The sequence below is a fragment of the Brassica napus genome, chromosome C6 (genome assembly GCF_020379485.1).
Source record: "Brassica napus cultivar Da-Ae chromosome C6, Da-Ae, whole genome shotgun sequence".
NCBI classification, from domain to species: domain Eukaryota; kingdom Viridiplantae; phylum Streptophyta; class Magnoliopsida; order Brassicales; family Brassicaceae; genus Brassica; species Brassica napus.
Genome location: NC_063449.1, coordinates 5,183,641 through 5,208,355, shown reverse-complemented (window position 1 = coordinate 5,208,355; position 24,715 = coordinate 5,183,641). Strand labels below are relative to the sequence as shown.

At 44.0% G+C, this 24,715-nt stretch overlaps 1 protein-coding gene and 1 long non-coding RNA gene across 2 annotated transcripts; both read left to right on the top strand.

The window, feature by feature from the left end:
- The first annotated feature begins 372 nt into the window (after positions 1 to 372).
- LOC106387087 lies at positions 373 to 1,790 on the top strand. The gene is made up of 3 exons (XR_007325149.1): positions 373 to 936; positions 1,186 to 1,318; positions 1,472 to 1,790. It is a non-coding gene; the product is annotated as an uncharacterized LOC106387087 (long non-coding RNA).
- A 16,161-nt stretch (positions 1,791 to 17,951) lies between these two features.
- LOC125588291 lies at positions 17,952 to 24,515 on the top strand. Its single transcript, XM_048759571.1, has 7 exons — positions 17,952 to 17,971; positions 18,191 to 18,560; positions 18,667 to 19,413; positions 19,641 to 22,038; positions 22,113 to 22,909; positions 23,611 to 23,941; positions 24,196 to 24,515. Exons 1-7 carry the CDS (start codon positions 17,952 to 17,954, stop codon positions 24,513 to 24,515), a joined length of 4,983 nt encoding a protein of 1,660 aa, XP_048615528.1.
- Positions 24,516 to 24,715: the final 200 nt, after the last annotated feature.

The following is a 24,715-nucleotide window of genomic DNA, read 5'->3' as shown; positions in this document are numbered from 1 at the left end:
TGGCAACATGGATAACCTTAAAAAAATAGCATGTCCAAACATCATCTAACCAAATCAAGATTTATCTCTTCAATGTTATTTTTTAAATTAAACCGTTATTAAATCACGAGATGATAGCTTCAAAATCGGTTAATTGGGTACATCACAAGATGGGTTCATTAAAGATGGACTTCATTAATAATCTATAAAACGTGTTATCCACTTTCATCTTTCATCTTTATATATAAAGATAAGTTCTCTGTATCCTGGTGAAGCCACATCAGCATCCATGTCACAAAGTCCAATAACTTCGAGTTGACACGTGTCCGGCTGTTCACAAGAAATCTTTATATTTCATTGATTGACTCTTTAGGTGGGCTTTATAAAGATTATTTGAGCTCACAGAAACTGGTCGTGTGGGTTACCAATACATATGATGAGCCCACAACTCATGTCTTCATCTCCTACGCTTTGACGGAAATGCGATTCCAGGGTTGCCAGTTAAAGGATTCCAAGGCGAGGGTTTAAGAAGCAATTGTTGTTTGAAACCGACAAAGAAGCTCCAGCTGAGTTACGGGGATGAGTATTTCTGGCCAATCTATGGTGGTAGCCGCCGTTTGGGTCGAATCGCCTGGACCGTTATGAAACTCTACTGCATTCAGTCATATGTTATTAAGGCTCCCATTAACACCGATTCCCCCACTCCTTCCATGATGTCTCATTCAATGCAAATCGACAACTATAAATATGTTTCTTTCTGTGAAATTCATAATTCGTTCCTCCCAATCATCACTCTTAAACTTTCAGAGATTAGAATGGAAAACTCCTCTCTTCTTCTCCCCGATTTGAAATCCGGGTGTTGTGACTCCACCGTTAAGTTTGTCTGCAGATTAAGAAGCTGTTCTGGGTGAAAATCTCGGAGGTTCCGGTTAAGAAGAATCAAAAACTCCCCAAACAGTAAGATTTGATCTCTATGATTTGCGTGCTCACTTAGCTTATGGCTTTGGAAGAGTTGATTTTGTTCTTAGTTTTGTTCATGTTCATCCTTGGTTTTGGTCCATTGTAATTGAAGAAACAATTCAATTATGTTCTTCACACTTCATAGTCTGGAATCTGAACCTTGGCACTTGAATCTTTTTATATGAGATTAAAAGCCACACCTTTATTTTATATTATTGAAACATGAAAGAATTTCTTATATATTAGGTTGTTAAGAAAGATTAAGATGTCCAAGTGATTAAAATGGCGAGGGATGAGGATTGGTTGCCTCCACCGCCAAAAGGTTATCCTCATTAAAAGCAAAGAGTCCGCAGAAGATTTCAGCCATTAAATCATTGAGGTAGTTTTGTATGTATATGCTTCCCATGTTTGCTTTCAGAAAAGGGGTTGGATTACATCATGTTGCAGTTCTAGAATATTGATGTCATCAGAACTATTAGCAGTGTTCTTGGCCAGAGCATAGCTCTGATTACTAATTTACTATGGCCGACAGGTAACAATCACAGATCAGTTTGTTTCTGTTAGGCTGACGGTGTGGTAGCAATTAGCAAAGTTACTGAAAATATCATGGAATGGACAAAACAGAAACGCTTACAACGAACAGGAAGAAGCTGTTCCAGTTGGAGATTTTCACTAAAGCAACTTCATACGAAGAGTTTCTAATTTGCTTTTAGTGTGTTTTATCATTTTCTTTTCCTAGATGAATTTGTAAGCAACCTCACATAAAATGTTTCATTTATGAACTTGCTGCAACCATAAAAAAGTTTTTTACTATTATGCGTCAATTTTTTAATAATACAGTAAAAAAGTCATGTGTTGATCTTTCATAGGAACTTTTTTAGTAACACCACTCAATTCAGCAACAATACGACGCATATGTTCAATTTCTAAATGAAACTTCAAATCAATACATACAGTATAACCTCTTTAAATTAATACTCTATAAATTAATATACACTAAAAATCTCTATAAATAATATAATTTTATAGTCTCAAATTGAGTTTTTGATTCAATTAGTATATCGATAAATTAATATCTCTATAAATTAATAAAAAATACATAGTTTTGGTATACTCCCAACATTATTAATTTATAAAGGTTTCACTGTATTTGCAAAGTTGATCCGTTTCTTTTTAAAAACCCCAACAAACAAAAAATTTATGGAGTACATGACAATGTATAACTTTTAAGAAAATCAGCATAATCCAAATCTCCGAAGGACAATATAAGGGGTTATTATTCAATTAAGGATACAAGTATTCCAATTTCTTTGACATATAGTTTTATTTTATATCAAATAAATAACAATTAAGAAACTTAACATCGACACATGTAAATATACTTTTTGGTATCTTTTGACAAATGTTTAAATCCACATTTTTTTGCACAATACACATTTGAATATATTATAGTACATTATAATTATTTTGTGAAACTGAATTATTTTACATGCTAGAATATCTATATGAATAAAATAAAATTATCTCTATTGTAATCATTTTGTTCACACCTCACCTTCTTATTGTTTTACTCAAATATATTAACCGTTGTTTCCATTCAAATCAAATTTTCATTATATTTCTTTTTTGGTATGACATATCATCTACATATACAGTAGAATCTCTATAAATTAATAATGTTGGGACTTTGAAATTATATTAATTTATAGAGATATTAATTTATAAAAGTTTCCATATTTAGATTTATTATTTTAAGATATATTTATTCCAAGATAAGAAAAATATTTGATTTTTTTGTATACACATTAATTGTTATTTTTTTGAAATTTGACATTTATATTAATTTTCTGATATTATTTGGTGTATATAATATATATCGCATAGAACTTAAATGTGATTTTAAATATAATATTACTAAACCTCATCAAAAATATATTAAGTGTTAAGAAAATATAAAGATAATTCCATTGTGAATATAAAACAAACAATATAATAATATGTTCTTACTTATATAAAATATTTATACATATAAATTATTAATTTATAATTTTAATGGGACCATATATTTACATAAAATTTTCTAAAAAATTATTATCTTATTATTTTATCGATTTGTGTCATATTTTGAACCGGTCCAAGTTGGGACCGACAAAATTTATTAATTTATAGAGATTATTAATTTCTAGAGTATTAATTTATAGAGGTTCTACTGTACGTTGAAAATTCTACAAATTACTATTATTGAACATATTATAATTTATGCATTTTAAGAAATTTTTAAATTTTTATTTTAAAAATGAATGAATATTTTAAAAATATTAAAATTTAATTTTATTTGAAAAGATAGTACAATTTATTTTATTTTAAATCGAGAATAGGCTAAGTTTATTTTTAAAAAAATAATCATAACTTAAGATATATTTATATTTTTTTGTTCATTTGCTTAACCGCCCGTAGGGCGGGTTGCCTACTAGTTATTCTATGAATCTCTACGAAATTGGTTAAGTTAATTGGTACATCACAAGATGAGAAATTGGTTAAGTTAATTGGTACATCACTAGTTATCTTTCTTACAATCAAGCTTAATTAATTTGAAATCATAACTTCCCAAATATGAATATTACAATTACATCAAGTTGCATCAAATTATAAAATTATAAATATAATAATATGTATAGATAAAAAATATTATCAAACATCTATATTATAAAGTAATATATTTTACTTTCAATGTAATTGACAAAACATAAAAATATATATAAGCATTTTATAAAACCAATGATTTATAAATTTATGTTAAACTCAAGTTAAATCCAACATCCGCGCGGGATCAAGGTCTAGTAAACATTAAAGCTGCACACTTCTCTTTTTTTTTTGACATGATAAGAAAATAACCAGTAGCTATTTAGCCAAACAATAGTACACGAAGACAAACCGTTCACACTCCGAATAGGTGGAATCCGGTGGTGTACCTTTTCCAGATCATGTATGCAGTGATACATCTTCTGCAGAGATTAAAGGGGGGAGCCAGTGAGGACTGTTCGTACGGGATTCAGTTGATCGGAATGATGAACTTCAAGATGGGTGACTAAAGACGTTTTTATTAGAATCCGACAAAGGGTTACAAGATTGATGGGAAATAAGGAGACAAGGTTTGAGGTCTAAGCAACAAGATCAGAATGATCGTTTAGAAACCCTAGATCTAGCCGCTGAGTGTGTAGGTTGTCCAAAAGTCCTCTGGCTCGTTGCCTCCTCCTCCCCTCTTATAGTGCCTCTGTTCGTGATGCCCTAATCGCACTTATCCTTTGGGCCCTGTCACCAAAGGCCGAGTATGCGGGCCTTGGTGTTATTTCGTCCAAGCCGAGTACAACTGATCATCTTAGCCGACTGGCTTAAAGTACTCTAGAGTCGAGCCGACGTCTTTAGCCGCTAAGCCGACTAAACTCAGTCGAAATTGTCGGGATGCGGCCTGTTATTTGATGGGCCTTGTGGAGGGATGTAATCCATCTCCTACAATAAGTCCCCCCCAGTTCACTTGTGAGCGGCTTGTCGGTCTCAGTGAATTTGTGGGTCAGGTTCGTTCATATAACAGGACGTAATGCCAGCGACAACTTGCTTTGCCAGTGTGTGATTTTAGTCGCCTATTATATCTAGTCGCACCGAGCTGCGTCTTTTCATGATGCGTTGTGTTTTACTCGGGAGGTAGAATTCTCTGGTTTTAGAGCCCGGGCGGGAACTAATGCCAGTGAAAACTTGTTTTGCCAGCGTGTGATTTTAGTCGCCTGTCGCGTCTAGTCGCTCCGAGCTGCGTCTTTTCATGAAGCATTGTATTTTTACTCGGGAGGTAAAGTTCTCTGGTTTAGAGCCCGGGCGGTCTTCGGATGATTAACTCTGTTGAGTCGGTTTAGACCAGAACCGGAGATTAACTTCAGTCCGATTTTCTGAATTGAAAACCGGTTTGAGCGAGAAACTGGACCGTCGCGAGTAGGTTTCTGGGCATTTAGGCGGCCTTTGAGGCCCATTTAGGCCTTTGTAGACCTAATGATGGCGCTTCGAAGAATGCGCCTCGTTTTTGCTATAAATAGGCTTCTTTCCTTCACTTTCGTCATTCATCTCTGCAAACTCAGGTATTCCGCTTTCTCTCCCTTCTCTCTACTTTTACTTTCTCTCTCTAGGTACGTCTTTCTCCGCATAGACTCCGTCGGTATCGTCTGGCGTCTGTAGTCGTCCCCTAAATCCGAATCATGTTCCTGAGAAGTCGTTTGTCGCGAGAAGAAAAAGGAAAAGGGGTCGCGGATTCTCCGAGTCCAACCAGAGACGAGCAGGTGGCCGACAGCCCGCTGGATAATTTCGACTTGATTCATCGCGACGCTCTTCGGGATTCAGACAACATGACCCTATCTCAACGCCTTTTGGTCGCTGACGCTCATAAGATGATTCGTGAAGAAAGGGCAGGTCGCATTGAAGTCGGGAACAGTGAAGGGGGTGGTAGCGGCTCTGAAGCATCTAGCCAAGCCTCAGGGTTGTCGGGACGATCTAGTCGGAAGATTCCATTCGATCGGATAGACTGCCGGCCGACGATCTATCATCCTGGTGGGATCTTCGAAGAAATCGGACCTCTCCCGTCCGAATTGCTTCGTGACCCGCAGGCTCAGTCATGGGAGAATGTCTTCGATTCTTGCTCCTCCCACAAGACGGTGAAGGACTTATTGAGGCGAAGTGGAGGTGCCGGCGTCACATACATCATTCCTTCTAGGGGACAGCGTCCTTGGTCACCTCCGATTGGCTATCAGTGCGTCTATGAGTCGTATTTTGGGGACCATACAAAACTCTGGTTTCCAATTCCCCGACTGATCACGTCGTACGCATTTCGTCGGGACATTGCCATTTGTCAGTTGCTCAACGGGTCATTGCGCACCGCGGTAATGCTAATGGTGATGGCGGCGGAGATAGACGTTTCGATGAGTGTGAGAGTATTCGAAGAGTTGACTTTCACGAAGGCGGAGCCACATGGGATATTCTCGGTGAAGATGCGCTCGGTCTACAATGTATTGTCAGGACACCCGAACAAGACGAAGGACTGGCAACGCTCGTACTTTTACGTTAAATCTGACGAGCACGCCTTCGCAGAGCCTCCTGGGGACGACTACCGCGTTCTGTGGAACAAAGCACTTGGTAGATAGTGTTTGTTGTCGCCACGCTCTATTCGAGTATCCTAACGGCGTGTGTTTTTTTTGTTATTGCAGTTCGTGACCCGAATACGATCGCGTACCCGGAGAACTTCTTCGAGAGTTCCCAGGCGATTGCGGCTCACAGTCATCTCCGTTAGCCTGACCTTAGTAGAGAGTGGATAAGACATCAAGAAGCTCGGATTGCTAGAGGTGAGTTCATCGGTCTTTCTCCGAGAAGTTGTAGCAACACTTAGTCTCTCTTCTCCTCTTTTTATTTACAGCTGATTGGGAATCGAAGCTCCCTGTCGTACTCGGACCCCGCAAGTCGCGTCTGTCTCTTTTCACTCGGAAGCAGCATAAAATTTTAGACGAAGCTAGGAAGATGGACGGAGTACCGGATTTGAGTGCTTTGCTGAGGGGGAAGCTGCAACTGCTTTCAAAGAAATCGACTACTACCGATATGCGAGGGGCGACTAGTTCCGACGCAGGTCGGGCTTCCTCGGAAGGGACCCTTGGTTGGGTCGACAAAGACCTGGGTTCAGTTGACAAAGACGTTGGGGCGGAGCCTCCTGCTTCAAGTCTTAAGAAGAAAGCGACTACTACGGATATGCAAGGGGCGACTAGTTCTAACGCAGGTCGAGCTTCCTTGGAAGGGACCCTTGGTTTAGTCGACAAAGACGTTGAGGCGGAGCCTCCTGCTTCAAGTCCTAAAAAGAGGAAGAGGAGCAAGAAAGCCAGGAGGAAAGCAGCCGAAGAGCTTCCTCTTGAAGAGATGGCTTCTCTTGACGAAACCTCCGAAGGTTTGGAGGAGAGGAAGAGAGAGAGAGGGAGGAAGAGGCCTTTCGAAGCGGGTTCTGTCGAGGCTGACCGTTCCGAGGTTGCGCCTGAAGATCGTCCCAGAAAGAAAAAGAAGAAGAAGTCCGTTGAGACTGAGCCGCGTCCTTCCGATGCGGAGGTGGGCCTCGTCGAAGTTGTCGCGGGAGGAGACGTTTCCCTTGAGACCCCTTCCGCGGAGAGAGAGGTCTCAGCGCGGGGCGGTGATCCTGTTGCGGATGATAGACCCATTCCCGATCCATCCGCAAGAGCAAGGTCTCGTTCGGAGGGTTCTACTGTGAGGGGGAAGAAGATAGAGTTCCCTGATCGGGTCGAGTTTTCCTACAATGAGACGACCCCCCTAATCCTTAACCCTCTTAGGTGCGCGGAGCTGACGCGCCAGATTTGTGGCGGGACGAAGGAGATGCCACAGCTGGACGACCTGTACTTCAGGAACGAATACATAGACGCTGCTTCTTCGAGAGCTCGGGTAACTGCGCTATCCTTCATGCTTTACCTCATCATTCGATCCATCGGGTTTTACTCGTCTTACGTGGCTCATGTTTGTCGTTTTGCAGAGTGATGGGAGTATGAACTTTCTCGTTGAGAAATACGACAGCGCTCTGAAACAGACGATGATCCAGTTGGGATCTTCAGAGAAGCTTGCCCAGACGCGGTTGAAGGTGATCGAGAGAGTAAGGGCGGAGCATAAGAAGGCCAACGAGAAGGCCGTAGAGGAGAAAGAGATTCTTCGAGTAAAATTCGAAGAACTGGAGGGCAAGCTTAAGTCTTCTAGCGCGGCGAGGAAAGAGCTCGTTCGAGAAAACAGTCACCTGGAGCAAACGGCTGCGAGTCTGGAGAAGGAGAAGGCAGAGATAATCGAAGAGAGAGATGCTGCGGTGGACAAAATTGTCAGAGAGGGGCAGCGCTTGAGGGACTCCCGGCGTTTGGAGGTTACTCGAGAGAGGGAAAGAGTCGAGGCTGTCATGGCTGAGAAGGCAAGTCGCCGTTTTGATCGCGTGCGCGACCATTTTACTCGTCTAGAGACTTATGAGAAGGCGAAGAACCTGTATGGTCAAGCTTTGGGAACGAAGAGGTGCCTCGAGGTCATAAAGGCGAGTGGAACGGAGATTCCCCAAGAAATGATCGATGTCTTCGCCGAGCAGGAGAAACTTTATGAGGCGGAGGTTATGAAACTCCGAGTAGAGCCGCTGTCAGATAGCGACCTTACTCTTTCTCCGTTGGTCCTCTCTTCCCGTTTTGTCGAGGACATGTTCAGAACATCATTCGATCCCTATGGATCGAACGTGAATTCGATCGGGCCAGAGACGGCTTCTCAGCTGGTGACCTCGCTTGAAGTTATTGGGGAGCCGTCAGAGGAGCCACTTGTTGATGTCACGTCTGTCCCTACCAAGCCTGTCAAGTCCCCGATGGGAAGCGGTTTTGACGAGCGCCCAGAGGAAGAGAGAGAGACCGAGAAGGTGGATGTCGAGGATCCTGTGCTCGTCTCGGAGAAGGAGAGAACGATGGGATAGAGGAAGCGTCGCTGCCGCGTCCCGCTGAGGAGGAGACGACCTATGAAGCTGGGGATATAGACGTTTCTTCACGTCCCGTTATTGACTCTACCGTTTCCATTCCTACTCGGGCGGAGGACCAGACTGTCGCCGTTGCCGAGGATCGTGGCGACCAAGACTCTGTTCTTTGATGTATGACTTATGTCTTTGTCCGTTGTGGTCTCGATAGGCCCTGTTGTTGTATGTTTAGACATATTTATATATATATATATATAAGCGATCTTTTGATTTTGCGAATTGTGTTTCTCGTCTGTACTTGCAACTTTGGTCTTTGCAAATAGACAAGGAAATGATCCGCGGGAGGTTTATTCAGCTCTTGTTGCGTTTCGATTGAGACGACGTTTAGACGCGTCGTTCTGTATCGAGAACAAGGGGCTGGGTCTAAAAGTGGAAGGTTCTTTTGTCCGTTTCACTATTGACAGTCGAGTAATTGGGTAGCTAGTCCATTACGCGTTTAGTCGAGGAAAGGTTGAAGATTCACTCCGTTTAGTCGGTCAATGCTCCTTAGGCATAGGTGACCAGCGACTGTTGGGTTCTCAGGCTAAATGTCTGATCAGGACATAGCCGGGAAATGGAACGATAGTGTCCGCGTGTCTCCTGCTGGAGACACGGGAGCCGTTGGGTTCGATGACAGGCATCCTCTCAGTGGAAGTTGAGACAAAGAACAAGATTTTGACTTTGTTTTTGTTACAGCTGAACCTGTTTAAGGCTGCCTACGTACCTCGGTTGAGGATCAAGCCATTCGTAGTTCGTTTTTCCCGAGTAAAAGTGGCCGTGAGTGGCGCATTTACTCGGTCGAGTAGAAGTGACCATAGGGTGCATCTACTCTGTTTTTTTTTTTTTTTTTTTTTTTTTTTTTTTGGTGGCAAGACATACTCCTAGGGATAGAAGCGTCGTAGGTGCATCGAGTTCCATGAACGTGGGACTTCTTCGCCGCGCGACGTTTGGAGTCTGTATACGCCAGGTTTGACGACTTTAATGATTTTGTAAGGTCCTTCCCACCTTGCGCCGAGTTTGCCGGCGTTTAACTCCTTAGTGTTTTCGAACACTTTGCGCATGACGAGGTCGCCGAGTTCCAGAGGTCGGGCTCGAGCTTTTTGTTATAGTAGCTTTCGATCTGGTGTTGGTAATTCTGGATGCGCAGCAGAGCCTGGTCTCGTCGTTCCTCTATCTCATCGAGGGCATCGAGTAGCATCTCCTTGTTGAGCTCGACGTATTGAGGCATCTTGGAACGTCGAAGGCTTGAAACGTTAACTTCAGCAGGAGCCATTGCTTCGACTCCGTAGGCGAGGGAGAAAGGTGTCGCTTTAGTCGATCCTCGCGGGGTTGTGCGGTGGCTCCATAGGACTCCGTCGAGTTCGTCGGCCCAGTGACCCTTTTTCAGGTCCAGACGCTTCTTAATGCCATCGATGATGAGTTTGTTTGAGGATTCTGCCTGTCCGTTACCTTGCGGGTAGCGAGGGGTGGAGGGGCTTAATCGAATGTTCCACTTGCTACAGAACTCCTTGAAATTACCTGACATGAACTGCGATCCGTTGTCGGTGACAATTTCATAAGGTAGACCATGGCGGCAAATAATGTTTTTCCAGACGAAACCGCGGACTTCTTTGTCTGTGACTTGAGCGTATGCTTCAGCTTCGATCCATTTAGTGAAGTAGTCGGTGAGGACCAGGATGAAGCGTCTTTGGCGGGAACAAGGAAGCGGTCCTATGATATCCATCGCCCATCGCATGAACGGGTAAGGGGCGGTGGTTGTGCGCAACATCTCGGTTGGGCAATGGATGCTGGGGGCGTGTCGTTGGCACTTGTCGCAGCTTCTCGCGTATGACTCGCAATCAGCGTTCATTGTCGGCCAAAAGAACCCTAAGCTCCTTACTTTGATTGCTAACGCGCGTCCGCCCGAATGATTTCCGCCAGCGCCTTCATGCGTCTCTGCCATAACCCTTGCTGTCTCATCGCCATGGATGCATTTGAGGAGGACTTTACTCGCCGTCCATCTGTGCAGTTCATCGTCGAGAACGACGTAATGGGCGCTGCGGGTTTTTAGCCGGCGGGCTGCCCATTTTTCTGCTGGGAGTTCCCCCTTCGAGAGGTAGTCGATGAACTCAGTTCTCCAATCTGGGCCAAATCCGTCGTCGTCTGGAGCAATGGGCTCGACAACCTGGGCGATGAGGGTTTTGTCGGTCAGAATATCGATGCTTGGTTTCTCGATACGATGTATCGGGATTGTTCGTTTAACTTGGTCATGAAGCTTGCTACCAAGGGCTGCGAGGGCGTCGGCGCAGATGTTTTCGCCTCTGGGAACTTTGATGAGTTCGAAGGACTCAAACTCTGCTGCTAGGCTTTGCACTATTTTGAGATAGGCGTCCATTCGATCGTTGCGGGCATCGTAGTCGCCACTGAACTGATTGGCGACTAACTGGGAGTCGCAATAGGCGCTTAGTCGTTTAGCTTTTACGGCTTTTGCTAAGCGGAGTCCGGCGATCAAAGATTCGTATTCTGCCTCGTTGTTTGAAGCGGGAAAGCCAAAGCTAAAAGACTGTCTGATTAGCTCTCCGGTCGGAGACTGTAATTGGACTCCGGCGCCTGCTCCTTTGTTGGTCGACGATCCATCGACGTGCAGCGTCCAGTTCAAACTTGGGAGTGCGAGATCTTGTTCCAACTCTGGGGCCAGTTCGACCAAGAAGTCCGCAAGAACCTGTGACTTTGCTGCAGTGCGGTTCTTGTAGATGATATCGAGCTCGCCAAGTTCAATGGCCCACTTTGTGAGTCTTCCAGACCTGTTGGTGTTTTGGAGTATCGTTCGGAGAGGCTGATCAGTCAACACTTCTACCGAATGCGATTGGAAATAGGGTCGAAGCTTTCTCGCTGCTTCGACGACTACTAAGGCCATCTTTTCCAGAGTCGGGTATCGCGTTTCTGGCCCGGTCATGCGCCGGCTCGTATAGAAGATGGGCTTTTGCTCGCCGCGGTCTTCCTTTATCAGGATGCCGCTGACGGCAGCTTGTGATACTGCGACATAGAGAGACAGAACATCACCGACGTCCGGCTTAGCGAGTACAGGAGGTGTTGTCAGGTATTGCTTGAGTTGAGTAAATGCCTCCTCGCACTTCTCGTCCCAAATGAACTTCTTGTTTCCTCTCAGGAGATCGTAGAAAGGCAAGCACTTGTCAGTGGATCTGGCAATGAACCGGTTTAGAGCGGCTATTCTCCCCGTGAGTCGTTGTACTTCTCTACTGTTTTTTGGACTCGGGAGGTTCAGGACCGCGGATATCTGTTTCGGGTTCGCCTCAATTCCTCGCTGCGTGACAATGTAGCCGAGGAACTCGCCAGAGGAGACTCCGAACGTGCACTTTGCCGGGTTCAGCTTCATGCCGTACTTGTTGAGAGTTTCGAAGCATTCTTGCAGGTGACTGAGGTGATCAGTGGCGTGGAGAGACTTAACCAGCATGTCGTCGATGTATACTTCCATGGTGATACCCAATTTATCTGCGAACATCTTGTTTACGAGCCGTTGGTAGGTTGCTCCAGCGTTCTTTAAGCCGAACGGCATGACCTTATAGCAGTAGGTTCCCCTATCTGTGATGAAGGCTGTCTTCTCGCGATCGTCCGGGTGCATCATTATTTGGTTGTATCCAGAGAAAGCGTCCATAAAGGTTAGCATCTCGTTTCCAGCCGTAGACTCGACTAAACGGTCGATGTTGGGAAGAGGGTAGCTGTCCTTTGGGCAGGCTTTATTCAAGTCGGTAAAGTCGACGCAGACGCGCCACTTGCCATTTTTCTTTTTGACGACTACTGGGTTCGCCAACCATTCGGGGTAGCGGACTTCGGCAATCGAACCTGCACCGAGTAACCGGTCGACTTCTTCATTTACAGCCTTAGACCTATCGGGACCGAGTTTGCGTCTCTTCTGGCGGATGGGCTTGAAAGTTGGATCGACATTTAGTTCATGAGTCGTTATAGTCGGATCAATGCCTTTCATGTCTGCCATAGACCAAGCGAACGTGGAAATGTTCTTTCTGAGAAAATCCAGAATTGACTGCTGCATTTCCTCAGAAAGGTACGCGCCAACCCTCACAATTCGACTCTGGTCGACGTCGTCAATAGGTAACTCTAGGACTTCGCTTTCTTGAGAGCAGACTTTTGAGGTTGGAGTAGATACTGAGTTTACGGATAATGACGACCGCTGAGTTTGACTGTGGCGACTAGGAGATCTCTGGCGGCTCTCTGGTCCCCGCGCAACGTTTTAATCTTCCCGTCCGTGCCAGGGAACTTGACGCACTGGTGGTAAGTGGAAGGAATGGCTTGCATTGAGTGTAACCAAGGGGTACCGAGTATAGCGTGATACGGAGCTTTCGTGCTTACGACGGCAAACTTGACTGTTCGAGTAACGCCGCATGCACGCACCGGGAGGCGGATCGTTCCCAAGATAGTTTCTGAAGACCCGTTGAATCCGGTTAACGTTCTGGAGGACGCTTTTATGTCATCGAGGTCGACTCCCATCTTCTGCAGGGTTTCTCGGAAGATGAGATCGACGGAACTTCCGGTGTCGATAAGGATTTTGGTGACATCGTACTCTCCAATTCCAAGGACGACGAGGAGTGGATCATTATGGGGCGTGTGGACACCCACAGCGTCATCTGGTGAGAAGGTTATCGGAGGATGACTTGTCGGTTTAGTCGGCCATTTCTGGGACGTCGCGACTTGTCGACGATAATCTTTCACGGAACGGACTGAGTCCCCGTTAGGGGGGGAGCCTCCCATGATAACGTTCAAAGACTGCCCCGCTTGTACTCGCTTAGAGTCCAGTAGGGCGCGGAGGTCTTTGGATATGCTGGTCTCGGGTGGTGAAGATTGAGACTGACCTTTAACTCGCTCCAACTGTCGTCGTAAGTCTGTTGGTTTTGAACGGTTGAGCTTTACGCGAAGATCGCATGCGCCGGAATTGAGTTTATCTCGGAGATCGCTAACTGGTCTTTCGTTGTCGTTAGCGTCGCTTGCCGAGATGCGTCGAGACTTCCGTGCATCCAGCATTGTTCGGAGATCTCTGTGCTTGGAAGTGCTTTCATTTTCTGATTCGAACTTCCATTTAAGGACGTCTCTCAGATCTCCGAGTACAAGAGCATCGTCGTTCTCTTCATCGGACGACAAGGATTGCTGAGAGAGTATCACCTCGATGCGTCTGCGGTTAGCCGGGTGCTCTTCGTCGGCTGAGGAGTCTCCCTCGCCGTTATCCTTCGGGGCTTGTTCCTCGTCATCTCGTCGCGAAACATCGTTTTGCTGTCCTTTTCCTGTGGCTTTGCGTTGGGCTCTTCGTTCCTTATTCTTGCTCCAGCTTTTACCGTTCTTTGGTTTAGTTTTCAAGGGCTCGAACTTAAACCCGCTGCTCGCGAGAGAAGAGAGATAATGTGCGTAGAGAAATTTGCATTCCGTTGTATCGTGTCCCTTGACGTCGTGATATTTGCAGTGCTTGGTGAGATCGATGGTCCTGGAAGGCCCCGCTGCTGATCCGGCTCCCGCCGTAGGTTGGGTGGTGCAAACAGTGTCGACTTGTTTGTCGGATGTTTCGAGTTCTCTTACCCACTTGTTCCACCCCTCTCCGCGAACCACGAGAGTAGAGATCGGTTCGTTATTCTCGTTGACGACATACATGTATCCGTCTTTGCGGCCGTTTTTGTCGTTTGGAGCGTGCTGGCGCGGCTCTTGTCGCGTGTTGGCGTTTTTAGCCGCTGGCGCTTTGGGTGCGTTCATCTTGCTGAGAATGGCGTTGGTATCTTCTTCCATTCGGATGAAGTTGTTGGATCGCGCGATAGCGTCCTGAAGCGACGTAGTTGGATTTTGGTATAAATCCTCCCGGAATTTAGAACGAACCCACAAAGTGTTTCGCAAGGCGTCAATGGCAATACCGTCTGGAATGTCAATCCTGGAGACTACGGCTTTGAACTTCTCCATGTAGTCGCGAAGACTCTGGTCTTTAGTTTGGTTGAGGTTCCACAAGCTAGAGGCAGTGGCGCTGCGCTTGGTGAACATAATGTAAGTCTTGAGAAAAGCTGCTGATAAGTCGCGAAAACATCCGATCGAGTTCTCCTCCAACTGGGAGAACCAAGTCAGGGCTTGCTCGTGAAGAGTCTCAACGAACATCTGGCAGTAACCTGCGTCCCTTTCGTCGTTAGGGAGTCGAGCTCGCGCCATCGCGATGTTAAAAGCTGTCATATGTTCCACCGGGTCTCCGCCGGGCTTATACTCGGGTAGGCGCAGCTTCTCTATCTTCCCGAGGTGCACGCTAGTCAGCGCGCGAGTAAAAGGAGTACGTGAGGTTGCGGCGAGTACACTCTCTATTTGCGGAGCTGCGCTGGTTACTTGGTGGATCTTTTCGCCCATTTGTTGAAGGCTGAGTTTGAGCTCAGCGAGCTCGCGTATTGTAGTGAGATCTGGACCTGCTGGGAGAGCATCTGCGAGAAGGGCTTCATTGGGCTCCGAGTCGTCGGAGACATGGTCGACTCCGGTGGCCGTAGGGTTTGTGTTGAAGAGGCGGCGTCTTATCTGCTGGGAACGGCTCGTCTGTCCGTCAGGAGCTGTGAGCGCCGCGACCAACGCAGCGAGTTGGTCGTTGGTTGTCTTTTGGACTTCGTCTTGGCGAGCGAGTCGAGCCATGACGGAGCTCATGAAATCTAAGGTAATGGGTGGCGCGGCTGCAGGAGTAGGCGTCGGTTCCTCGCCCGGAGCGCCGAAGGCGGCGTCGTCTTGAGCCATGTAGATCTAGAACGTTACTTTAGTCGCCCCACGGTGGGCGCCAATTGTTCGTACGGGATTCAGTTGATCGGAATGATGAACTTCCAGATGGGTGACTAAAGACGTTTTTATTAGAATCCGACAAAGGGTTACAAGATTGATGGGAAATAAGGAGACAAGATTTGAGGTCTAAGTAACAAGATCAGAATGATCGTTTAGAAACCCTAGATCTAGCCGCTTAGTGTGTAGGTTGTCCAAAAGTCCTCTGGCTCGTTGCCTCCTCCTCCCCTCTTATAGTGCCTCTGTTCGTGATGCCCTAATCGCACTTATCCTTTGGGTCCTGTCACCAAAGGCCGAGTATGCGGGCCTTGGTGTTATTTCGTCCAAGCCGAGTACAACTGATCATCTTAGCCGACTGGCTTAAAGTACTCTAGAGTCGAGCCGACGTCTTTAGCCGCTAAGCCGACTAAACTCAGTCGAAATTGTCGGGCTGCGGCCTGTTATTTGATGGGCCTTGTGGAGGGATGTAATCCATCTCCTACAAGGACCATTGTTGGCGATGTAGATTGGTACATTTGGTCAATGGTAACACTTTGCAATTTTCAAAGCTATCACATTCCTACTTGCTTGTGCATACTCCAGCGACCAAGCATTCAAACTATCCCAAACAAAGGTTTCTTGAGATACAAATGAGACTGCACTGTGCAAAGTTCATTTTAATTCACAGCTATGCTCTGCTTTTATCTACACTAGTAGCTTGAGTAGAGCTCAGCTTGATATGAAGAAAACTCTGTCACCAGAAACATGTCTTAATTCAATGAAGATAGTCTTCACTTTCTTCTGCAATTGGAATCCGAAGTTGAAGAAACCAAAACACTTGTTCAGTGGGAAACGGAGAGGAGAGTGTTATCCAAAACAAAGTTTCACCACCACTAGAAACTTCCAAAAGCACCATGAAGCAGAACCATAACTAGCTTAATCAACCAAGAACCACTTGATAAAACATAAAACCAAGCACATATAGACCCGAGCCGGTGAAACCGAGGCAAAAAACATAACCTAAAACACAGAAACCAGACATGGAGAGAGGTCTCGCAAACGCCACATCACAGTTTTTCGCATCACAGCAAATCTAAACACCAAAACCGCAAAGCTGGAAGATTCAGCTCTGAGGCATGTGCTCAAGAGCACCAACAACCTGGTACAACGCTCTAGACGATGCCAAACTTCCACAGAGTAAACACCACCCAAAGCCTCACCAAGACCACCTACGACTCCTATCCTGACAAAGCCATACCTTTCATAGATAATAGATAAACAGGAAACGCCTTAAGAACAACGAGGAAAGATAGACAAAGATCCTCCCTCGGCGGTGGCAAAGCCAAACCACCGAGGAAGGTGGAAGATCTGAAAAGTTGAACGAAGCGGCTAGGGCTTCCTCTCCGTTTTCTCACCAAGGAACTAATTAAGAACGAATGTGTATATGAGCTGCACACTTCTCTTGCATGTCAAATTGTGGTTCAGATTCTGTTTTTTTTTCAGTGTGAAATAATTACTAATATGCCTCTCAACAATAATTTATGTTTTATCTATTCATGGTTAAAAATTTGTTTCGATTATTGATTTCTGAGCTATATAGACCATAGTATCATAAGATATTTGCTAATTGCTATGATCTTTTGTTATTAGTACAATATGAGTCTTATCAATGTCTTTCCTTTCTTCAACTTTAACAAATATATAATAGATCTTTTATTTCTAAAAACAAATAATATATGCTCAACATCTAAATTTTTAATATTTCTATTTTTCGTTACCATATGTTGTTATATTTAATTCATTCTTTAAATTTGTGCAGAGGCATTTGTTGACCAACGAAGATGTATACATAGAGATGTAATTTCTGAAAATTATTTTCCGGTGACTATGGTTGACACAGTGGTGATGTTCATGGCCAAAGCAGAGTTATTTATGTACGTAGATCCCTCCAACTATTGGCTCTTCCGACCAAAACAAGGTCCTTTCACCACCAAAATATTTACTGGGAGAACTCCAGTTATTAGTGTGAGAACTTCCAAAAGATTTGCGACAACAAGATTCAGGTATCCTCAATTGTCCATCAAAAAAATCTTGATGAACAATTGAGGATACCTGAATCTTGTCGTCACAAACCTTTTGGACAGTTCCCACGTCGATGACTGGAGTTCTCCCGGTAAAGAATTTGGTGGCAAAAAAACCTTGCTTTGGTCGGACGAGTCCAGACTTGGAGGTAGGGGTGTGCATTTGGGTATCCATTCGGATCCGGTTCGGATATATTCACGTCGGGTTTTCGGAATTAAAGATTACAGCTCAATTCAGATATTTACAAATTTCAGTTCGGATCTTTGTGGTTCAGTTTCAGTTCAAATAACAATTATTTTTAAGAAGTTAAAATTCATTAAATCTCATAAAATCTAAAAATAAAATAGTATATAGCATATAAATTTGAATAATGTATGCCACAATACCTTTGAGAGTTTATATACTCCATGTGTTAGCAAAGGACAAACCGTAAAGTTTATATACTCCATGTGTTAGCAAAGGACAAACCTGGAATTTATCATAAATCTGAGTTTTGCCAAGTCAAAGACATTCTCGAGAGGTATAGGAATTTGAATTTGGGAAAAGATGTGTCAGCGGTTTTAGGCCAAAAGAAGGTAAAACCGGGTAGGAAAGTCAAACAATGGGGCTTACAACTGCTGGGTAAAGACCTTTCCCAAGTCAAAGACATTCTCGAGAGGTATAGGAATTTGAGCGACAGAGAAAAAATCAAGAAAAACACAAATCTTTCACAGTTTTATAACAAGAAACCCGTTGACGAGAAGAGGAGATCTCTTACCGACGCAGAGGTACGCAAAAAGTTCGGACTGAAACTCGCGAAACGCTGTCGTTTTGCTTTGAGGGTGATTTTTTGGCGATTAGGGATTTTGGGTTTCGTCTCTGCCTCCGTTTGATTTCCGGCGACGCCAGGCTGTTTCCGGTGATCAGAATGGATGAGGGGACTGCGTCTGCTCCTCAGACGATGGGTTCTGTTCCAGCGAAGGGTGATTCATGGGTGTCGAAGGCCCAAAATAAGCAGGTTTTGAAAAAGTACGAGGTCTCGATGGATACGTCTGAGGATTTTCCGTCTGTTGTGATTCCGAATGAGGTTATCGATGATTCTACTCCTCTTTGGGAGGATTTTCTGGTTGGGAAGTTTCTGTCTACAGCGCCTCATGTGGCTAAAGTTCATGTCATCGTCAACAAGCTCTGGAAGCAAAAGGACGAAGCTGGTATGATTGATGTGTATGAGGTGAATCCGACTACCATGCGTTAGGGTTCGTAATCCAGCCTCTCGTGCGAGAATCATAACACGAGGTCTTTGGAACATTGTTGGGGTACCTCTGGTTGTTTACAAGTGGGATCCAAAAACGGAGGTGGAAAAGAAGGAAGAGTTTGACATTCCGATGTGGGTTTATCTGAAGAAGGTACCTTTGAGTATGTACTCTTGGGAGGGTTTGAGCTTTATCTCGAGTGCAGCAGGGTTTCCAGTCCGTTTGCACCCTGAGACCTTGGCTTGCACAAATCTTGACATAGCAAAAATCTTTGTTAAAGTGGATGTCTCTAATGATTTTCCTAAGAAGATAAATTTCACAAAAGATGGCAAGGAGCATTTGGTGGAGTTCATTTATCCATGGCTCCCGCTAAGATGTACGGTGTGTGGGAAATGGGGTCACTGGGAGAAAGTATGTGTGGCTCAGCAGAGAGTGGAGGTTCGTATTGAGGCAGATAAGAATGAGAAAGAAAGTGTTCCTGATCTAGTTCCTTCTCTTGGGGCTTCTGGTGAAGAAGAGCAAGCAAAGATTGTGTCTGATCAAGTGGATGTTGAGGAAGATGGAGGTTCTATTATTGCCGTGTCTGAGGAGGCAAATCTAACGTCGGGGAATAACCAAGTAGCTCCTGTTGAAGAGGCTTGGCTATCTCCAACAAAAAAGAGCAGAAGTCCAGTGAGATTACCACTAGTTTCATTAGTAGCAATGGCTTCTGTTTCTAAGTTTGCAGCAATAAATAATGATAAGGAAGAAGGAGAACTTATGGAGGAGGAAGACAATCCCTACGTTGAGTCGAATACAGTTAGTGTGGCCTTGAGGGAAACTGTGGAAGAGGTTAATACTCTGCTGCAAGCTCCTCCTCGAAGGAATAAGACCAATCAAAAAGAATCTTCGAGCACCTCAACTCTCTCGCACAAGAATGGAAATTCTTTTGTGATGAGTACAAGGTCCTCCACTCGAAGAAATTAATAATGTCGAGTTTCTTTTGGAATGTGCGTGGATTCAACAAACCCTCTAAACATTCCATAGTAATAAGCTGGTTACATGATCGAAATATGCAGTTTGGAGGTATTCTAGAGACGAGGGTGAAGGAAGGGAAGGCCCCTCGTATTTTAAATTCGGTGTTTGGAGAATGGTCGTTTATGTCTAATTATGAGTACAATCAGGGAGGGCGTATATGGGTGCTTTGGAGGGATTTAGTTCATATTTATCCAGTTTTTAAGAGTGATCAACTCATTACTTGCTCTGTTTTGCTTAATGGGTCGGAGGAAGAGTTTTTTTGCTCGTTTGTTTACGCACTAAACACAGTGGAAGGAAGGAAGTCTCTCTGGGAAGATTTTATGAATCACCAGAACTCTTCTATCTTCTCTAATAAAGCTTGGATCATTATGGGAGACTTCAACGAAGTGCTGGATGGTGAGGATCATTCCTGTTTTGCGAATTCTCCTTCTTACTCAGCAGGGATGCGAGAATTTCAAGATGCTGCTAATCATTGTTCATTATCAGATATGAGGTCTCATGGTCCTCGGTTTACATGGTGCAATAAGAGGGAAGAAGGTCTGATCTGCAAAAAGCTGGATCGTGTGCTTATAAATGATAAATGGCTTCACCGTTACGGCGAGTCTTATGCTGTCTTTGAGCCAGGGGGTTGTTCGGATCACCTTCGTTGTCGTATTCAGATCAGAGCGGACCAGGAGAGAGTCAAGAGGCCTTTCAAGTACGTTAATGCTTTAAGTCATTTTCCTGAATTTCTCCTGAATGTTAAAGATTATTGGGAATCTTCTCGAGCTCTATTCCATTCAATGTTGGTGCTTCACCGGTTTTCAAAGAAGCTTAAAGGTCTCAAACCGATCTTGAGAACGATGGGAAAGGAGAAGTTGGGTAACTTACCAAAGCGTGCACAGCTGGCTTTTGAGGTACTATGTGAGAAGCAAGGTATTACTCTCTCAAATCCTTCTGAGGATAATGTGAAGGAAGCAATTGAAGCATATGGGCATTGGTCTCATGTGTCTGACCTGGAGGAAGATTTCTATATGCAAAGATCAAAGCTGCATTGGCTTGATGGTGGAGACAAGAATAATAAAGTTTTTTATAATGCTATGAAGTTGAGGTCAGCGCTGAATATGATCAAGGCGATACAATGTGTTAGCGGGGAGTTGGTTTCTACTCAGAAGGAAATAAAGAAGGAAGCGGTTCAGTTCTACTCGACCTTTCTCAACTATGTTCCTCCTGATTATGTGGAAACTGCAGTATCAGATCTTGGTGCTCTTCTTAACTTTCGATGTAATGAAGCTGATAACTTGATGTTGGGGCAAGAGGTAACAGCAGAGGAGATTAAGAGGGTTCTATTTGCTATGCCGTCTCACAAGTTGCCAGGTCCCGATGGGTATCCTTGTGAGTTTTTTAAAACTACTTGGGATATATTGGGCGCTGACTTTACAGTAGCAATACAGTCTTTCTTTCTGAAAGGATTTCTTCCTAAAGGTATCAACTCGACTATCCTTGCTCTAATCCCCAAGAAGACAGATGCAAAGATGATCAAAGATTACAGACCAATAGCCTCCTGTAACGTTATTTACAAGACTATCTCGAAGATTTTTGCTAATCGTCTAAAGAAGCTGCTCCCAAGCATTAAATCTGCGAATCAGTCGGCTTTTGTTCATGGAAGGTTGGTTATGGAAAATGTCTTGTCGGCTACAGAACTGGTTAACGATTATCACAATCCAAAAATCTCTCCAAGGCGTGCCATGAAAATCGACATCTCAAAGGCGTTTGACTCGGTACAGTGGGATTTTGTACTGAATACTCTATTGGCCCTTGGATTCCCGTTGAAGTTTGTTCACTGGATTAAACTATGCATAGCTACTCCTTCTTTCTCGGTTCAAGTTAATGGGGAGCTTGCCGGTTATTTCCAAAGTAAGAGAGGGCTGAGACAAGGATGCTCCATATCTCCTTACTTATTTGTGTTATGCATGACCGTGTTGTCTTCAAGGATGGACAAGGCTGCCATGGATAAATGTTTTGACTGTCATCCCCTATGTAAAATGTTGTCTCTGACACACCTTTGCTTCGCCGACGATCTGTTAGTGTTTGTGGAGGGTTCCAAAAGATCCGTGCAAGGTGCCATCTCGGTCTTTGATGGGTTTGCAAAGGAATCTGGCTTGAGTATTAGTCTGGAAAAGTCTACCATCTACATGGCAGGTCTAAGTCAGAGTGTTAAAGATCAAATCCTTTCAGATTTTCCTTTTGAGCCTGGGGCTCTACCTGTGAGATACCTTGGATTGCCTCTCCTGACGAAAGGGATGCATAAGAATGACTATCTTCCGTTGATTGAAAATGTAAGAACTCGCATTGCAAGCTGGACAACTAGGCCGATCTCTTATGCAGGACGCTTACAACTCATTAGACTAGTTCTAATGAGTATTGTGAACTTCTGGTCTTCGGCTTTCAGACTTCCAAGTCAGTGTATGAAGGAAATAGAAAGCTTGTGTGCTGCTTTTCTTTGGTCTGGCCCTGATTTAAAAACTCTAAAGCAAAAATTGCTTGGTCTGATGTTTTCAAGCCTAAGGCTGAGGGAGGAGTAGGTCTCAGGAGGTTGAAAGATGTTAATCTGGTGAATAGTTTAAAGTTGATATGGCGTTTGCTCACTGGACAATCGCTGTGGAGTTATTGGATTAAGGAGTATCTGTTGGGGGAAAAAACGTTTTGGGAGGTTGGGGCAAGAGGCAATAAAGGTTCATGGATGTGGAAGAAGCTTATTAAACTCAGAAGTACAGCTAGACAGTTCTATAAGAAGGAGATAAAGAATGGGAAGAGTACCTCCTTTTGGTTTGATTGTTGGTCGGGGGTGGGAGTTCTCTTTGATATATTTGGTGAAAGAGGGTTCATTGATATGGGAGTTAGTTCGCATGCCACGGTGAATGATGTGATCACTCATCATAGGAGGAGGAGGTACAGAGTCCAGAGATACAACGATGTTGAAGACATTATTGACTCCACGGGAGAGTTGATGGAGGAAGGTGATGATGTTAGCCTATGGAAGAGAGGATCTGACAATCACACTAAGTTCTCTACCTATGAGACTTGGGAGCTCATTCGGGTGGTACAACAGAAGTGTGGGTGGGAGCAAGTTGTATGGTTTTCTCAAGCTACTCCTAAATATTCCTTTGGCTGGCGATGCATAATAGGCTCAGTACAACGGATCGCATGGTGCACTGGAACATGGCTTTGCCAGCTCAGTGTGTGCTTTGCAACAACTCGGCTGAAACTAGAAACCATTTGTTCTTCTCCTGTGAGTTCTCAGCCTGGATTTGGAGCAACCTCACCAAAGGTATATCGCTCACACATCACTCAACGTCTTGGAATGAGATCGTTAGAGCACTCTTTGGTTCGCAGATGGATTTCAAATCGCGGTTATGTATCAGATATGCTATGCAGGCAGCTATCCATATGATTTGGTATGAAAGAAACAATCGTCTACACGAAGAGGCCCCTCGTGACCTTCTTTACTCCCAGGATCATCAGACCGAGCCAGATCAGAGCCCTTGTCTTGCTGCTGTGTCTGAACAAAATCACAACTTTCCGGCGTCTTCTTCTGGCTTCTTCCCACACAATGACTTATCTTCTTCACTAATCGAGGAGGATCATTGATGAACTTTAGTCTGCTGGTAATTAACAATCCTGTTTCTGATCATCAACAACAAATGTATTTTCCGGCCAAAAACGTAAAAACGCGTTTTCTCGCCAATACCAAAAATTATTTTTTCAAATACATGTTTATCAATTTTTTTGTTTATTAGAAGTTATTATTATAGTAAAATTTTAACCTATGATTAAATCAACACAAAGGTATTTTGGTAATTTGTTTACTAAACTTATTTGAATGAAAATAAAAATAAAAAAACAAACATAAGATCTATTTAGATGATTCATCTAGATGAACTATGTGGATGGACAAACAAACAGTCACAAAAATCTGAATGGATCATCTGGATAGATCATACAAATGAATAATCTGGATGAAGATGAAAGATACCGAAACAAACGGCTCCGAAATCATTCTTGTTGTTAAGAGAGAAGACCATTCTCAAGAAAGCTTTAGAGCTTTCTATTCTCTGCGAGAATGAAATTTGTGTGATACATTGCGATCGCGAAGGAAATCTCGTCAACACGTACCCTGAAGATCAGTGCCAAGTCAAAGACATTCTCAAGAGGTATAACAGATTAAGCGACAGAGAAAAAATCAAGAAAAACACAAATCTTTCACAGTTCTATAACAAGAAACTCGTTGACGAAAAGAGGAGAGCTCTTACCGACGCAGAGGAACGTAAAAAGTTCACTAAGAAAGTTGGAGACTTCAAGGGTTCGTTACAAGATCAGTTTCTTATATTACAAGACAGGGCTCGTGACCTTCTTTACTCCCAGGATCATCAGACCGAGCCAGATCAGAGCCGTTGTCTTGCTGCTATGTCTGAACAAAATCACAACTTTCCGGCGCCTTCTTCTGGCTTCTTCCCCCACAATGACTTCTCTTTTTCACTAATAGACGAGGATCCATTGATGAAATTTTGTCCGCCGGTAATTGACAATCTTGTTTCTGATATCAACAACAAATAGGATCATCATTAACGAATCTTCTCATGAGTGGTGATGCGTCAACACGTGCCGGTTCCTCCAATGATCGGAGTCAATTCTCAATGTTTCTGTTTAACCATGAAACCGCTACGGTTACTCAACTTCCCAACTCTGTTTCTTCAAGCTTTGACCAAGGGTTGACTCCGTGTAGCAACAATCTCGTTACGGCTTCACATGGGGCACAAGATTATAACTTTGGGTACGGCAACAATCTGAACGCACAAGGGTTCAACTTTGGGTGCAGCAACAATCTCAACACACAAGGCTTTAACTTTGGGTGCAACAACAATCTATGTGCATGACTTAGCACATTGGTGAAGACACTTCAACCTCGTTTAGATCCTCACAGACACCACATTGGAACTCTTACTGATCAAAGCATCGCTTCTGATTAATTCATCTTATTAATCAATTGTGTATTAGTCATTTAGTTTTTGTAGTTGTGTAAATCTTTGGAAATCAAGTTCTTATTCCTATATATAATATACCTTTTATCACTGAT